At 36.4% G+C, this 17907-nt stretch overlaps 3 protein-coding genes across 4 annotated transcripts in view; 1 reads left to right on the top strand and 2 right to left on the bottom strand.

The window, feature by feature from the left end:
• Positions 1-2547: 2547 nt before the first annotated feature.
• On the bottom strand, positions 2548-9515 carry LOC110418793 (SWIB complex BAF60b domain-containing protein). Its single transcript, XM_021431620.2, has 9 exons — positions 9014-9515; positions 8601-8718; positions 8296-8470; positions 7154-7331; positions 6566-6680; positions 6257-6431; positions 4512-4565; positions 4191-4366; positions 2548-3417 (listed from the first exon to the last, which is right to left on the bottom strand). The coding sequence occupies exons 1-9, from the start codon at positions 9328-9330 to the stop codon at positions 3292-3294; spliced, it is 1434 nt and encodes a 477-aa protein (XP_021287295.1). The 5' UTR covers positions 9331-9515; the 3' UTR covers positions 2548-3291.
• Positions 9516-9854: 339 nt separating this feature from the next.
• OTP51 (endonuclease) lies at positions 9855-13678 on the bottom strand. Its single transcript, XM_021431619.2, has 2 exons — positions 13061-13678; positions 9855-12084 (listed from the first exon to the last, which is right to left on the bottom strand). The coding sequence occupies exons 1-2, from the start codon at positions 13652-13654 to the stop codon at positions 10207-10209; spliced, it is 2472 nt and encodes an 823-aa protein (XP_021287294.1). The 5' UTR covers positions 13655-13678; the 3' UTR covers positions 9855-10206.
• Positions 13679-16265: 2587 nt separating this feature from the next.
• OST1 (Protein kinase superfamily protein) overlaps positions 16266-17907 on the top strand; it is a 4432-nt gene continuing 2790 nt past the window's right edge. The window contains exons 1-4 of one of the 2 annotated variants that reach the window (XM_021430023.2): positions 16266-16806; positions 16904-17093; positions 17637-17711; positions 17792-17893. In XM_021430023.2, coding sequence (XP_021285698.1) covers positions 16799-16806; positions 16904-17093; positions 17637-17711; positions 17792-17893 — 375 coding nt within the window. In that variant the 5' untranslated portion in view covers positions 16266-16798. Of the gene's footprint in view, positions 16807-16903; positions 17094-17636; positions 17712-17791; positions 17894-17907 lie in introns of those variants that run through there. The other variant, XM_021430025.2, reaches the window with a different exon arrangement.

Here is a 17907-nt window from a genome sequence, read left to right on the forward strand (position 1 = left end):
TACTCAAAGCCTAGAAGTAAAATTGTTTTTGATATTTATAAAGAAAAGATCTCTCACCACACATTCTCTGCCATGGATCCCTATTGGGGGGTTGTGTGATTGATAATTGAAAGAATCTTATTTGGTTGCTTGTACAGCTTACATGATGCAACATTGGAAAAAAAAAAAATTCATCTTTATCATAAAAATCTAGGCAACAGTGCTTCATCCACCAGTAAAAAAGAGAGAGAAGAAAAGAATAGAAAGAAAGTTCGCAGTCCCGAAACTTTTCCACAAGATTCACTGAACGAAGTCCATTTCCGTTTCACTGTCAAGAAAGTTACAAGCCCCAACTAGAAGAAAATTGAATCCAAAGAAGAATTTAAGATACCTTATTTAAGAGGGTTTTCGAACAAGACACTCAAAAAATCCTTATCAAAAAAACCCTTCCCCCCATAAAAGCATCTTTCACGTGGTGACAAGTCTCATTGTTTCATGGCGTTTTTGTGACCCTTCTCTTTGAGGGTATCTTTTGTCCCCATTACTATTGTTGTTATTTCTCCAATTTCTACTTTCTCTTTCTGGACCCTTTGTCAGGATGGAATCTTTTTAAATAATGAAAGGTGTTGCCAAGGGCTTAACAGCCTTCTTGCTTGGTTCTAAGGTTGGTTTTGTCATTTAGGGTTTGGGTGTCTTTGTCTACTTTAAGAAGTTGTTGAGTGGCATTATTGTTCGTGCTTTGTCCCTGCGAGAATTCCACTTACCCTCTCTGGCCCCTTCCCCTAGCATCATCATTTTTTCTTCCCCCATCCTTACTTCTTTCACATCTCAATGAACTTACCCCCCCCTTCCCTTATAATTTCAACTCTATCAAGGACATGGAATATTGGGTTAATTGTGTTGTTTTTTCCAAGATTCAACCAATCTTTTGCTTTGCAAGCAAATCAGAAGCATGATTGTTGATTCCCATATGTGTAACACATTCCCTTCCATTAGCACATTTAATCTACCAAGAACCAAATTCTGCCACTCCCATTAAACTTATCTTGCATTTGCTATGTGTGAGGATTGCTTTTGATTTGACTTTCGGAAACCCTATCTTGAGTACTGGTGGTGGAAACTACCTTTACATTTATTGAATTTCAATGTAGTCAAATGATTAATAATAGTAATATTACTTCATATTCGCATCAACTACAGTCCAGAATGATTATCCCTTCCCATTGTGATATACCATCACATTCAATACTGGACCACACCAAATTTACTTCCCCTCCCAAAAATTAGAATTTGGTCTTTTCAGCCATAGATTCCAAAGTTGTAAGTGGTTATTTTCATTTCACTTTACCACCGCATCAAGTTGGAACCCAATAAAATTAAAGTAGTTCCAACCTTCCATTATTATTCCACCAAAATCTTGCCAAAAATGTTTTTTTGAACAGAAACATTTATTTGATATGTTTAATTTTTATTTTTTTAAATAAAAAGAATTAAAAAAAATCAACCAAACAAAATCTTTAACATAATATTTACTTACAATTAGAACTGAGAATAAAATGAGGAGTTGAGATTCCTAATGCTTAAATTTGTTAGTTTCCCCAATAGATGGGTACAAGGAAGAGTCCATATAGGCCCAAAAGGAAAGCTCGTTTGTACATATTTTGATATCGTGAGGCATTGTCGGATGGTGCGCGTGGCACATCATGACTGATGGAATCGGTTCGCCGCGTACCATCGGCGGTGCTTTTAACGTTTCGAATATTGATGGGTCCCCCATACTCCAAAAGATTCTCTCTCTTCTTATATTTGCCCACATTATTTTTCTTTTTGTAAATAAAATATCACATCATCCATTCAATCAGCGATCCCTCCCTTTCTCTCCCTCTTTTTAATTGTTTTTCTTTTTCCTTATCAAACGTCTCTCCTCTTGCTTCTATTTTGGGCTCGTATTCTTTTTCCACCCACTCCCCACTATTCCACCCCCAAAGAAAATATAAAGTGTCTTTGGCACTAATTTCCTCTCGCTGACCCCCTTGCCATCATTGGCCTTCTTCCATTCCTTCACATACCCCTCAAAGTTCATTGAAATTACAGACCCAAAGGTCGACTACGAAAGAAAGAGAAAAAAAAAATCTACAATATGACTTCATGATCTTGAATTGAGGTGAATTTGGTGTATAAATGAGGACCCATTACTTCAAACTACCACCCAACCAAAAAAACCGAAAGAAAGAAAAGAAAAGAAAAGACAATCCAAGCTTGCGCAAGACTCCAATACCCACAGATGATGACATGCATTTTTGATGGTTCTCTCACTATTTCACAACCATCCGTTATGAGAAAATCCGAAAGGGAATAATAAATACAATGATGTCCACGTGATATTCTGAGCTACAAGTTCTTATCATGGCAACGGCAAATGCCAACACTGCACACAATTCGCGCGTGACGTCCAGCTAACACCAAAATGTGAAAACAATGCATGTGAACACAATTCGCACATCGCTCATAAACGTTTCTAAGGGTGGTGGAAAAGAAGTATTCACACTTGGCCCAAGGTTCCCAACCTTAAAACCAACCACTAATGTAACAATATAAACTAATGAAATCAGTTATTTGTTCCAGCATATTACATTAATTGATAACAAAATCTTGATGAATACTCCCAGGACATGTACACACCCCAGTAAAGATTATTGTCAATCCCTTTCTCCCGATATAAACTAAAAACAAAGTCTAGCAGTTGCTTAAAGCCCACCAGTTGGATAGCACAAAGTACGCCATCCACTTCCTGGAAGCAAATTCTGTTGCAAAAGGATCAAACAGGCTATGAAAATTCTTTTGACCTTGCTGGTCCCGGAAAGACCAGAATGAATAACAAACCAGCTTTCTAGATGCTCACGTTTCATCCTTCCACTTTCTAGTTGTCCAAATAAAATTCCAAGTTGTGCCCTCCTATGCAGATCATGTAAAGAAAGTAAACCCCACACTAACAACCTTTTTCTCCTACTTTCCCTACCCTTCCACCCAACCCAAAGAGAATGAAAAAGTAAACAAAAAGAGCGACTGCTGAAAACCCAAACCAAGAAAAATGGTGTTGGGGAAAAGACAAAAGGGTCAAACACAAACAAAGGTACATGATATCATGAGGGTAACAGCAGCAAGTTTTAATCAACTTCCTCAAAGATGCTGCTTCCATTTCTAGGACATGTTAGGAAGTACACAATTACCGGACAACAGCCAAAACCTAATTTCATCTCAAAGCAAAATTGCCCACTTCCTATGGGCTTATGTTATATACAGAAAAACAACTCACTGTTCCATCTTGATGAAATGTGTGGTCAGAAGCTTTGGGATGGTAAAACCGTTGAAGGAGTCCACCTCAAAAAGTTCTTTGAGTTTATCATCACATAAAATTCTCCTCTTATCAGATGGATCCTTTTGAAACACAGAAAACAATGAGTAAGATAAAGAATTCATGTTCCATTTAGAGTAATGTAAATAAAGTTTCAAAAAAGAAGAAAAGAATAACGTAGATAATATGAAGCACAACAATCACAAGACGTATCTTATCACAATTTATTAATAGCAGCAGTCATATGCATTTAGTTAAACACAGATACAAAGCATATTCGAGGCTGAACAAGGCAATCTTGACAAGTGATCCTTGTAAAACAAATTGGACATGATTCAGAGGAACCATATCAAGATGAAATGAAGCAACAATTTCAAAAGCTCAGTCCTGACAGTAAAGTACATTTTGCTAGCAACAATTTCAACTTGGCCCAGGCTAAATTTCAGATTTTGAGAGGGAAAAAGAAACATACACAGTGCTTATAACCATATGGCTTTTTTAAGCTTCATAATAATCATAAAACAAAAAGAAATCACAACAGCATTGCAATTTTTGCTAATATTGACAATTATGAGCATATTAATGTACGGTATCCAGTGGCAAGATGTAAATTTGTGCAAGCCCAACCTATGAAGCGGATAAGCAGCCTGGAATTAATTCATAAATTAGGGAGCCCAGCAAGCTATGTCTAGCAAAATAAACATGTCTGAACCTAAGCTTGTTCAATTGCCAAACATGTACAATTTCTGGAAGAGATTCAATTATTCATCACATGAATGGAGATTTTATCATCCAAGCTTGTTACCAAAAATCAGAACCACAAAGTACCAACAACAAAGAACAAGCAAAGGCAAACCTGCAGATCATTCTGTTTTATGTACTCCCACATTCTCTTCACAACGTCAGCCCGAGATAATGCATTTTCACCAGTACCAAGAAAATTCACTAGAGCATCTGAAAGTGGAAGGGGAGCAAGAAAACCAGAAGCTCCTTTCTTCTGCCTCTTTTCTTTCTGTTTTGGCTCAAATGTACCTGAATAGTTAAACAATTGTTAGATAAAAATCCTCACAGCGATCATCAGTGAACCAACGTATATTATCTCTTCTCTTGCATGGGCAGTCGAAATCAAGCAGGACCCCAGCACGCTCATAGCTAATTCACTTGAAAATTTACTCACCCCTTTCTCTTCCTTGCTTAGATTTCCTTTCAATTTTTGTTGAGTCAGCTTGAGCTGCCACATCAAGGAAACAAACTTTATTCAAGCAATGAAGACATACTTTGTAGACAAACAATAATTCCACAGAAGCAAAGCCTAGTATAGTACTATTCATATAGTAAGGCACAAGAACAAATCCCCACAACAAACAATAAAACAATCAAACTTCAACATAGAAAGAGAATTTAAGTAATGGTTTTTGGACAGAATGATTCAAATATAAAGTACAAATCTTTTTGATGAAGATCCTATCAAACTACATATGCTTGCTATGAATAATTTAAATCTTTTGATGAATAAAAACCAAAGGGAAATATAAGCCCTTAAAGATACATACTCAACCTTCAAGCATGAGGTATCTATGTTAAACTAGACATAACAAGGATCTTAATATAGGAAAAGTATATGGGATATTGGACCTGCACTCACCAGACAGTTTGAAGTAGTACAAATTTCTACTTCAGTAAAGGTACCTAAAACTATTTTTATAGGTTTTGTTACTGCTTGCTCAATTATCACCTACTGGTCATTTTGTTTATTTACAAGATTTCATATGGATTATGAATCTACTGAGGAAACTAACCCCAAAAAAAAAAAAACACAGAAAGAGATTATCTTTCTGCTGGTTTAAATTATGGCACAGAAAAAGAGATTGTATTCAGATATAGAGAAAGATATTACAAAAGGCGTAGAATGTGGAGATTGGGCAAAAGCAGTCACATAAACAAAAATGAACCACTTAAACCAGGCTGAATGGATAATGTGCTGTTAGAGGTTCTTATATTTGTACCTTGCATGAACTTCGAGGACAGTTTAGGCCAGAAACAAACTGCTAGGTTTACCATACAAACATCTCAAAACCCTAAATCAACTACCAAGAATTTAATTAAAAAAAAATTGATATAAAACTGAATTTTGATTGCCAAAACCTAAAATCCCAAATCTCAATATCTCAATCATCCAAAAAGCCAACTCTGTCAATAGTATGATAATAACCTATTTATATGGGCTGCGGAAAAACCTGTATTATGTCCACATAAATATAAAGTCACTATAAGATAAGCTCAAACAATGAATGCTCTACTTTCTGCATTTCTGTCTAAAATAAGTATTCTTCGGAATCTAAAAAATAATACTCCATCACAAGCCTATTGCTAGATTAATATTTCAAAAATCACAAGAAACATGTTTAAAGTATATTTCAAACGTGCTAAATATTAAAATTAGTTTCATTGTGTTGAAAGAAGAGTTGAAGAAATCAACCCTTCAATAACATTAATAATTAGAACTAATTATCAATTTAGAATAGATCTTGTATTCTATTTTATCTCAATTCTACATGCAGCATAATTGAGAAAATAAAATTTCCAAATATCAATTGGTATCATATGAATTGAAAAGTCAAAGCAGCCCTTCCTAAAGAAAACTTACCAACTTTGCATTTATACAAAAGTCAAAGGATCCCCTTTTATAAGAAAATTTACCAACTTTGCATTTATACATAATAATTTGAAGGGCCATCTTGTTAAAGCACATCAATAAAATAAAAGTTACTCCAAATTCAAGTACCAAGGAAAATTTAAAGGCAAGAAGAGCCATGCTAGCGTTTGGCCAAGCAGGACAAAATGTGAGGTGATAACATAGATCAAATAATATTTATATCAAAATCTCATGAACTATAAGGGAAATCCTGTTTAAGACGATACCATCTTCCTCATTTAATGGCCATATGTGTTTGGACAGAGCTTTGTTCATCTGAAACATGTTGATAGTATTTACGCGAAAAATAGCATGCAATGATTGATCACATAATATATTTCGTCTGTTCTTTGGATCTTGCAAATTCTTTTCCCGGATATAGGTCCACAATCTCTTGACAACCTAGAAGTAAGGGTAAAACAAGGGGGGAAAAATTTCCTCAGAATTAAAGTACAATTTTCATTCAAAAAGTTTCTCTAGATAATATGGTTTAACAAGAAGTTGAAAAAGAATTTTCCAAAACTTTGTTTGTATACCTCTGTTCTGGCCAACTCAGGTTCTCCAATAAATGCTTGAAGTTGTGGAGAAAGACTGCACAACTTAGTAAACCCGCCTCCTCTTCTCTTGACATCTTTATCAACCTTAGCTGACCTACAATAATTTTGTTAAGAAACTTTACACCAGCAGTCAGTAACTTAAGAAATATTGCTCTTCAGTATATTTTCAATAGCGACATATTTCAGCATTCATCTATTCTACTCGATCTAATAGCACGGAGATACTACCAATGAAGGGCAACATAAAACCATGAAATCAAGGGATCCTTGCAACTGCACAACTTGATGGAATGGTACAAAACTTAAACAAATATATATACCAGAAACTAATAGTATAGTTGCACTTTGAAACTTGTCTCTCTATCTCACAATTGGATAGCTAGTTTCACAAGGAAAATCTATAGATAGTAGGCTGACATTGAACACACATATAGGATTGACAATGAACACACATAAAGGATTGACAATGAACACGTATAACTTGATTAATGGATTTCAGAAGTACAAGCAAACATCAACAAAAATGATAGTCAGGAAAAAAAAAAAAGAAAAAGAAAAAGAAAAAACCTTTTGTTCTTGCTTCCACGTGCATTACCCTCTTGCTCTGGCTCTTGCTCTTGCTCTTCTTCTTCTTCCTCCTCCTCCTCCTCCTCCTCCTCTTCTTCCTCTTCTTCCTCTGCATTTTTAGCATCTACTGATACAGAATCATGACTATCTTCACATTTCATCTCATGCTTTACATTTTCTGAATTTACGTTGATGGCATAGTGTTAATATTTAAACAACCCCATTAATCATGCAAGTTCATGATAATGCCTTCAGAGAAAAGACATAAGAAAATTATAATATACCATTAGTGAAACAAAACTGAAGTTCAATGTGGAAGCCTGTTTGTGGAAGTTGAAGTTGAAATTGCAGAAAAATGTAAACATCCTAAGGTAATCCAAGACTGGAAGAAATCGATTAGTTTGCACATTGGAAATATTACATGTCACATCCATTAGAAAGAAAAATAACCTAAGAAAGCAGCAAAAATAATACGTTTACAAATTGCTAGCAAGACATAATCGCTAACACTGAAATGTTCTTTATCTTTCATCAACATGTGTTATTTATTTATTTATTTTTGTAGTATCTATGATTCATGTGCAATAAATTTTTACATCTGTTTCTATTTTATCACCTCCTAAACAACTATTGGCAACAGGTTAATGGCTTAGATGCTTAGGGCCTCCAAAGTACATGGAAAGTATTGCTTCCCCATTATAACCATCTTCTACTACAACTAGGAAATTATAATAGGAACCATCATAAATAAAATGTGTTTATCTAAATTTAAAAAGATAGGACTTACAAGCCCGCTCGAAGGCTCTCTCACTCAAGCTTATCGTTCAAATCAATTACAATAGAGGAACCATAATAAATGACAGTTTTCCTCACATTACTTGTTAGTAAAAAATGCAGAGAAAACTTTTGATACTGGCAAATTTAAAACTAGTGAGTCCATGTGTGCATATGTCCAAGTGTCTTTGCATTGTATAATTAATCAATTGCAATGATCAATGTAGACATAGTGGGTCTGGTTCCTTTAATGCAAATAAAAAAGGAAATCATCCTCATAGAGTTCCGTATGTAAGTTACATGGGCAAAAACTAGAGAAAAAGGAGCATCCATAGCAGATAAATATAAAATGCATCCAAAGAAAATACCATCTTCTGCACTTAACGGCCAGATATGCTTGGTCAGGGCTTTATTCATTTGAAACATATTAATAGAATTTACGCGAAAAATGGCATGGAATGATTCATCACATATAATATTTCGCTTGTTCTTTGGGTCTTGCAAATTGTTCTCCCTGATATATAACCAAAGTTTCTTCACAACCTATGAGCATAATAAATGAGAAAATAAAAGTCAAATAAGGAATTCAGATTTTCCAAAATTACCATTGTGAAATACTACAATTAACAAAAACAAAAATCCGCAAACAGACGCCGATAACCAATAGCCATACCTCAGTTCTAGGCAATTCAGATTCTCCCACTACTTTTTGAAGCTGAGGAGAAAGGCTACACACTTTCTGAAAGCCACCTCCTCTTTTCTTGACTGGTTTATCCACTTTACTTCCTCTCCTAAATAAAAACAAGGCAACAACTATCCACAATATTAATACCAGAAACTTGCGATATACTAGCAATTCAGATGACATATCAATTCTTACATAACTCAATTGATTATTGCAAAGCAATCATAACCAACAATAAAAACTAAATTGACAATCTTTTCTTAATCCATTCTTTAAAAGAAAAAATAAAATGAAAATTGATAAATCTTTCCCTTCAAAAATGAAAAGTAAACAGTTAAAGCGCCTCATTTCCTTATAAACCTATTTATAATGATAATAAAAAAATTAAAAAAAAAACCTGCCTTGGTTTTTCGCTTCCCTCTCCCTTGCTTTCTTCTTCTTCTTCTTCTTCTTCTTCTTCATCTTCATCTTCATCTTCTTCATCATCTTCTTCAACCTTTGCATTTTCAGATTCTGGTCCTTGTTCTTTTTCATTTTCTTGATTTAGGGTTTCGAGGAAAATGTCGATTTGGTCCCTCACAAAGCCTTTTCTGTCAGATAGGTCGACGCCGAAATCTTTTTCAAGTTGTCTCCGTACGCTACCAGCAGTGGCGGTGTCGAGGTCGGAATCACGTAGGATTTCTCGGAGTCGGGTCACGAGGTCCGAGTCCGACACCATCTTTTTTTTTTTGAATATAAGAAAAAAATCTGGTTTTCCGGTTATATTGAGAGAGACTTTGAAAAGAGCGGAGGAGAAAGGGGGCTGCGTTGCCTGTCTTTTTCGAAAAATGGAGACTCATGCAAGCAAGGTGAAAATGCAATGTAGAATGGAAAGGAGCAGCCGAATAAGGGCATTTTCGGGATATTGTTTCTTCTAAGAAAACCTGTTTTTTTTTTTCAACACAAAGGATGCTTTAGCAAATGTTAATATTATTTAAAATTTTATTTTAAAAAACATTTTTCATTAAATACATTATCTAGAACAAATAAATTTTTTATTTAACACATTTATTTTTATATATTAAAATTTTTTTTTATAAATATAATCTTTTGCAGTCATCTATAAATAACATTTAATATTTGCCTTATTAATGTAACATGGTTAGTCGGAGAAGTACACGTACCTTTAGCTAGGTAAACGTTTGAGGAAAAAGAGCAATTGTTGGGTTTGGGTGATGATCCACAAACCAAATGGTACTTGGGCCAAAGCCTGCCTAATTTCAATATTGGGCCCATACGCTTGATTGGGCCGCTAATTGACCAACTATGATCGACCATAAAATGAACACATATACAGATTATATACTCTAGCAAAAAGATGGTATACATTGGAGTGGTTCAGTAGTTAATAGATATACACAAACTACCCATGCAGCCGCATAATGCCACCAATACTTTTGGGCTGACAAGTCTAAATGTCCCTAGCTTCAGAAACCAGAGAACTAGACACATTCAGTTGTATCACCCTTAGCAATTGTTAACCAAAAAATTCTGATGAATATGTTGAACCACGTTCTAATCGAAAGATTGGCATCATTTATTTGTATATGCCTTACTAATTATCATCCTCGTTGTAATCAGAAGCCTTTTCATCAGATTCAGATGCACTGTCGAAGTTGATATCTTGAGATTCGACTGCATATCCATCTGTGGTATCACTGCCTGCCTTCAGGAAATCTTTCAAGTCATCTAATATGTAGGGTTCTACCAGTTTCCAAAACCACATAGAATTGCTTCCTAGAAATCCTATCCAAAACACTTTCCCCTTTCTCTTCACTCTGCAATGAAGTGTCTTTGCTTTCAATGTTTTTACAACCTTCTCGACACCTTCATGGCTTCCTTTCAGCTTCAAAAGAATATCCCCACATGATGTTTTGTAGCCCCCATACATGTACCAGTATGCAAGAACAAGAGGGGACAGCCACCGGTGAATTAGCTTTGGGATCACTGGTTGACCCCTTGGCCAAAACTGGTCTGCATAGAAACCAAAATATGAGTGGGAGATGGTACTGAATCTGTGTGGGATATCATCATTACCACCAGTTGGCTTAGTAGAAGGATGTAACCACTCATGGTATTGATCATGAATATGTCTCTTCAAAATAGAATGTGTAAAAGAATTCTGATTAAACTCAAACCGTATCATGTGATTCTTCCTCTCTCCATCCGAGTCTATCTTTAAACCACCCAACAGCAATCCCACCAAAATCTCTCGTTGTTCTTTGCTTAACTTTAAGCTCACAGGTTTCTTAACCTCTTTCCTGCTCAAGCTAAGGACATAGTCAAGCTTTTCAATCAACGGAGATTCAATTTCATATTTCTTTTGCCACATCAGATCATATATTTTTTCTGCCTTCAAAAAATCTCCAGAAGAGAGGTATCCACCTAAAATGGTATTGCATGATTTGGCATTAACACCAATTGTCGCGTTACCATGCATTTGGCTAAAAATTTCCCCTGCTTTCTCAAGATTACCTACTTTAACCAAAGAGTTCAAGTATATATTGTAAATAGAACGATTGGGTCGGCACTTCTCTAGGCACTCCAAGAAGGTTGACTCCAATTTATCATGTAAGCTCACATTGAGGTACATATCTGTTAGCTCAATGTAAGATGGCATAAGTGGCTTCTTACCACTCTCCATGAATTCTTTCATGAGGGATTCTGCAAGGTCCATTTGCTGGGATTTACATAAAACCTCTATGATTTTGTGGTATGCAGCAACACTGGCAGAACCCAAATACTTCTCCATCTCCCTGAATACCTCCAAAGATTTCATAATTCCTCCAACCTTTGCATAAACTTCCATTTTATATACAAAAGCTTGAGAAGGGATATTGCCATCGGAATCAAGTAGTTTGAGCCAAGTTCTTTCGGCTTCCTCAACATCCCCTTCCTTTGAACAAGCTCTCAAGATAGACACAAGCACTTCTCTGCCCTCCTCCATACCTGCTTCTTGCATCATTTTCCTCAGTGATTTAATCCTTTCTTTATCCACTGTATCCTGATAGCTATGCAACCAAATTAGGCCACCATAGATATCTTTTTGTACCTCAAGGCCACATGTTTCTAAATTGTGGAAGATAAACTCAGCCTGTTTTAGATAATATTTTGAAGAGCCTCCTGGTTTGCTCAAAAGAGCTCTGAAAAGTGAGTTATGCAAGCTAAGACGTGGTTGGTAACCTCCTAACTGAATCATCCGATTGTAAATGCTACATGCTTCATCCAGGCAACCATGAACTGGTGAACTAAGATATGCAACAATCAAAATATGAAATGTAGATTCACTAGGCACACGTCCCTGGTTGATTATGTCATCAAATATCTCCCGACATTTTGCAAACTTCCTCTCCTTGCCCATGTAGTCTGCTAGCTTGGTAGCAAGAGCAAAATCAAATCGATACCAATGTTGCTGCATCATCCACTTATAGACCTGCAACAAGAAAAAGATAAGAAAATCAGTCACAAAACTGTTAGACTTTTGTTTAGGGGTTTTATCCAGAACGCTGCTTCTTTTTGAGATTATCTGTGTTGAGTATGCCGCCAAGTGCTCCTTGAGCAGCTGCTTCTTTTGTAATCGTTCAGAATAGGCTTGTCTCATGTTAGCTTCTATGCCAATAGGAGTCTCTAACTTCTCAAAGTTTAAGATTCCCCATGGCATTCCAGCTTATCATTAATAAAACCCATCTTTCAAAAAAAAAAAAGTTAAGGTGCCAAGCCAAACCCAAAATATACAATCTAACAGCCAGAGAAGAAAATTCACTCTAACTTTAGAAAGAAGGTAGACAAGCAAACCTACAGCCTAGTTCAGCATGACCGCAGGCAACAGCATTTCAGACAATTAAGTGACACTGAATTCCCCATCCTTAAAAGACACCTCTCCCACTTTTAAAAAAATTCAAAAGTATTATAGAAACAATCAGAACATACCCGCAGTAAAAAATACAAGAAGCAGAATCGGGAAGGAATCAATAGACAACAATATCATACTTTTTGGCATGTAGCAAAGGTAAACCCTTTTGCGTTGGAGAAGTACTTGTAACACGTAGGGATCTTCACTTTAGCAAAAATAAGCGATCCTCAAGTATTTCCACCATTGGTTAACCTTAACTGCCTTTTTGTTCCTTCTTCCTTTTCTAAGAACATTTAATTTCCTACAACTTGCCCAAGTTAACTAAAATATTAAGTTTCACAGTGTGAAATACTAACATAGATTAAAATTTCGACAGTTCAATCATAACATGAATTTCTTTACCTAACCAAATAATCGTCTTTCTCAATTTTTTTTATTTTTTTTGGTTGCAATCGAAGTATCAAAGTTGCAGCCTCTAACATCACACTGACGATGACCAACCAAATATTCCTTAGACTGTGAACAAAACATTATCAAAATCCAAAAGAAATATTACCCTGAACCCGGTCTCATTTTCGCGAATTCTCATAGAATGAACCGCCAAGTAAGTAGCATCCTCTTGCCTCATCCACTTCTTCTGCGCATTCAAAATCCTAACCAAAGTCCCCGCCTTGTGAGCAGGCAACTCCTTGCAAAGCCAAGCAAGTTTCGACCTTCTCCAATGTTCAGGTAACTCTTCCAACTCCTTCACTTCCATCTCCGGCGCAACCAAATGCTTCATATCGTTCCCCGCAAAAACCCCACCATCATCTTCAAAAGCAAATGCTTCATTCTCAGTGTTTGAAGAATCCCACTTCTCTTCCCCTTCCTTCTCAGCGATGAAACTAACGGAAGCGGCCGAGAAAGAGGAAGAACAGAAGAAACGGTGGCGGGAAAATGAAGGGGGCAGTTGTGGGGTAGGGTGGGGGATACGGGGGCTGAAAACGAGGACTTGGGTGTGGGAAAGAGGGCGGAAAAGGCGGAGGAAAGAGAGAGAAGAAAAAGGGTTAGTGCGCATAAGGGTTTTGCAGGCGTTAGGGTTTAAGGAAGGGAAGCTGGTGGCGATGGTGGTTAGAGTTGGGGAGAGGTCTTGCGCTCTGTTTACTAGCATTTTCTGCCTATGCCGAACCTCTTTCTTTTTGGTTCGTGAGACATGGCTTTTGACTGGCGACAAGAGACAACCTTCGGGCTTAGGTACCAGCCACCACTTATTGTACAATTAGTTGGGCCTAAAACCCATTCCTTCTTGGCCTGTCCTGGGGCATTAATTGATCTCGTACATAATTAATTAATTGTTTCATGAATCCTTGACAAGATTTATTGATTAAGTAGGATATATTAGTATATAACATATGCTAAAGACATAACACTTTTGATTAACTCAGTTGTGTCAGAATTTTCACACCTTAAGGCAAGATAATGTGTATAAACATGATTAAACCATTAATTCAACATTCTCAAGCACTAAATGATTCAATAACTGTGAGTTTAACCAAATCAGACTGGGAGATTTAATCTGCTAACGTGTACTGACTATTTGGCTTATACATATTAATTTTACATTAGGCATGTAAGTTTTTTTTTTAATCATAATCAAGTCATAAAGGTTTTTTTTTAATCATTATCAAGTCATATAGGAGTCAAACTTGTGTTATGTCTGGCAGTCCTCAATAAGTCCATATGGACTCAAACTTGTCCAATGATTAGTCAATTTAGGCCAAAAATAGGGTTCATTTTATGGATTCTTTATCAGTTTGCAGATTATTTATTGATAGTCCTGGCATCCTCTTGAATTAATTCTTGACTGGCAGCTTTCAAAACTAACAAGTTCAGACGGGAAAGCATTGTCGAACCTAGGGATCTTGCTAATTCAGTTTCATGGTTTATCCTTTTGTCACAATCTCAGGTTGCTTTTATCCTGGAAATCAATCTTTTGACGAGGTCAGCCTAAGGCTGATTGCTGAAGGGTATTGACAATGCCACTTGATTTTCATCTGTCACAATTAGCCAACAAGCTGTTTACACATGTTCAAACTCTCTAGACGATTGTTATGGGAAAGTGTCTCCGGATAATATGGATAGCTCGTCTGACAGGTTTAATTAAGGGAACCGCAAAGGTTCCATTTCCACCAAAGGATCAGTGCCTGGGTTTCCCTCTCTGTTGGGGAAATGCTTTCCAGAAACACCAATAATTGGGGTATCATCCTTGTTGGCACTGTGCTTGGAAGTGTAATCGCACCAACTCAACTGAGCATGAAAAAGACAGTACTCTAATAAAATGATCACAGGGAAAACTATCTCGTCTGCCTTTTCTTTTTCTTTTTATTGTTTTTGTCACTATACCATCACTTAATTGGTTGTCCCATTGTTTTTTCCTTTTTATTATATATATTTACAGAAAACTTGATGTTCTTGCGAGACTTCATGTTGTTTAAGTCACCTTCAAGTGATCTTTCTAGCCATGCTCGTTTTTTATTTGCGACGGAGGAAAGAAGACAGCAATGCTGAAACCAGGGTCGCCCATGGTTTTCCAGGCCTCATTTGGGGAATTCCTCACGGTTTCAATGATCATACAACCCCCCATGATCACCTTTAGATTTTAAGCTTTAATGTATACATTAGCAAAATGCCTTTTAATGATTCTTTCATGCTTATTGCATATATGTAATCAACATGCACCTTCTTCTGCTCGATTAAACATGAAAATAATCTGTTACTGCTATTCAGCTCAACTCTGGGCTAGCTTCATGATCTCATGACATTGCTTGGTTGAAAAGGTATACATACATACATACATACATACATACATACATACATACATACATACATATATAAACCTTGAAAAGCAAGTTATTTGCATCTAAAGAGCTAATTACTTCAGATGATTGCCTCTAAAACAAATACTTTTTGGTTATGGATATGCATCCATATTCCAAGCATATTGTTAAGGTTGGCATCCATGTTTCCCAGGCATATTTGTTATGATTTAGCTTCCTTGATCTCGAAAAAAGGAGCCCAAATTTTCTCCAAAATGAAAAGGAGGAGACAAAGTAACTTTAACTCTCTCTCTGATTTAAACGTTTAGCAGAGAAATTCAAAAGAAAAAGAGATTAAATTCCATATTTATGAATTACGTATGATGCGGACTCAAAAGATTTTATATAAAAAATAAATAAAAAATAATTATACACAATTATAAATCAAGTCAATAATATAATTTGAAACGAAAATTAATTACTAAAAGGTCACAGCCGCTAGCCCGCCACCACCTTTGACCCTCCACACAGAGCTGCTTGAACCGGGTTACCTACTCTAATAAAGTCAGTGCCCGAGGGGTTGACGCAGCGGCTTACAGACCTCATCCACCAAAATTCTTGTAACCACATTTACACGCCAATATTTTTATACTTGATTTTGCAGGCTGATATAAGTAAGAAGGGTTTCTAGTTGTTTCACTATTAAACTATTAAATAACCTTAAAATAAGGTTGTAATAAACTGTATATGTATATATCTGACTCCAAATTTTGCAGTTTGTGGCATGTGATTTGTCGTGTTGGGCAGCAAATCGAGTGTTGAACCGTTTCACATAACTCCAAAAGAGTTGCCCTCGTAAAGCTGAGAAACCTTATCCAGGAGGCTAAAAGCCCCAAATCAGTCATTTCGGGACCAACCAAAAGGGCAAAAATTTTCAGACAAGACAGACACCGGAGAATAACACCATGGACAATCCAGTCATTTCAGCACACTTTTCACTCATTCATAGGCCAATCATCGGCCGACTCTCCGCCTCTGAGAATTCCCAAACTCTGAAGGAAGCCAAAGTATCTCTCTTTCTCTCCCTTCCTCTCAGTTTTGGATAAAACAGAAACAGAACAAACAAAAAAAATAAAAGAGGGGAGAACCCATTAAAGTCAGTAAAAACTTTCTTTTAAACAGAGAGGGAAGGAAAGTAAAATCTGCGGTTAGAAAAAGAGGGGAGGAAATAAAAAGGCCACATAAAATCCTTCAAGAAAGAAGAAGTTCACGAGCTGTCTTCTTTGTTTCTTTCTTAAATCTGTCCCCAGAAAATCATTCAAAAAAGGAAAAGAAACAAGAAGTTCAGGTGGGTAAAGATTTCACGGGCAAAAACCCACTTCTTCACCAACCAAAACAGAAAAAAAAAACACACATCGAACGGTTATTTTACTGCCACGTCACCCCACCACCATCACCGCCTAGCTCGATCTCAAACTGGGTGTCTCTGAAACCGTGCTATGATAATGTGAGTGCTTTTTGTTTGGCACTTTTCCTTTTCTTTTCTTTTCTTTTTTGGTCTGGGGTTTCTCTTTTTAAAGGTTTAAGCTTTGGTCGAGTAAAAGAGAAAAGAGAGAAATGGATCGATCAGCAATAACAGTAGGACCTGGGATGGACATGCCAATCATGCATGACAGCGATCGTTATGAACTGGTTAGAGATATCGGTTCAGGGAATTTCGGGGTGGCTAGGTTGATGAGAGATAAGCAGACTGAGGAGCTTGTTGCTGTTAAGTATATCGAGAGAGGTGAGAAGGTTAGTGTCTTTTATTATTACTCTGAACACCAAAAGTTTCTAAACTTTTTAGTGATTTTTTCTGGGTTTTCCATGTTTGGGAATTAATGGTTTTCTTTTTGGTGGCTCAGCGTGAATGGATTTAAATTTGGTGAAGAATTATGTGATTTGTTGCGTGTAGCTTTTTGGAGTTGGAATTTTTTTAGTTAATTGCTAGTTTAGGTGATCAACTTCTTTCAATTTCTTATTTGTGTTTATTCTGTGTATATCATGCTTTCCTGTATTAGTGAATGAGAAGTAATGGCCGCGGTGGGTCTTTAAGTTTCTGTTTGATGAAGTTTAATTTGGCAGCTGCAAATGCAATTTGTTGATGTTTATTTTCTATTTTAGATTTCTTACATAAAGGGTATTGAATTTAGAAAATCATTTGAGACGGCAAGTATGGAACTAGATATGCTATAGTTGATGTTGATGTGAAATTTTGCACTTGCAAAATGTGTCTATGAAGAATTTCTCAGTTTGATTTTGTGTTTCTTTTTCCTCTTTCTGTGTTGTGTGCAACAGATAGATGAAAATGTACAAAGGGAAATTATCAACCACAGGTCACTGAGGCATCCAAATATTGTCAGATTCAAAGAGGTCTATTCCATTATTAAGGTGTATTCTCTCTCTTGTCATCCTTGAGAAAGATTTAACTTGTGATCTGTTATTTGACATAGGTCATATTGACACCAACCCATCTGGCTATTGTGATGGAATATGCATCTGGAGGAGAGCTATTTGAGCGGATATGTAATGCAGGCCGGTTCAGTGAGGATGAGGTTCTTATTCAACA

Source organism: Theobroma umbraticum, unplaced genomic scaffold, assembly GCF_002168275.2.
Source record: "Theobroma umbraticum cultivar Fairchild unplaced genomic scaffold, ASM216827v3 scaffold_50.0, whole genome shotgun sequence".
NCBI lineage: Eukaryota > Viridiplantae > Streptophyta > Magnoliopsida > Malvales > Malvaceae > Theobroma > Theobroma umbraticum.

What these genes read in the sequence shown, in the direction of transcription:
- LOC110418793 (XM_021431620.2), bottom strand. Translation starts at nt 9,330, where the DNA reads ATGGTGTCGGACTCGGACCTCGTGACCCGACTCCGAGAAATCCTACGT. An exon ending in GAGGGAAGCGAAAAACCAAG is followed by an intron (nt 8,719 to 9,013) that starts GCAGGTTTTTTT and finishes GTTTTTATTTAG; the next exon opens with GAGAGGAAGTAAAGTGGATA. An exon ending in CTGAGTTGGCCAGAACAGAG is followed by an intron (nt 6,432 to 6,565) that starts GTATACAAACAA and finishes CCTTACTTCTAG; the next exon opens with GTTGTCAAGAGATTGTGGAC.
- OTP51 (XM_021431619.2), bottom strand. Translation starts at nt 13,654, where the DNA reads ATGCTAGTAAACAGAGCGCAAGACCTCTCCCCAACTCTAACCACCATC. An exon ending in AAAATGAGACCGGGTTCAGG is followed by an intron (nt 12,085 to 13,060) that starts GTAATATTTCTT and finishes TTCTTGTTGCAG; the next exon opens with GTCTATAAGTGGATGATGCA.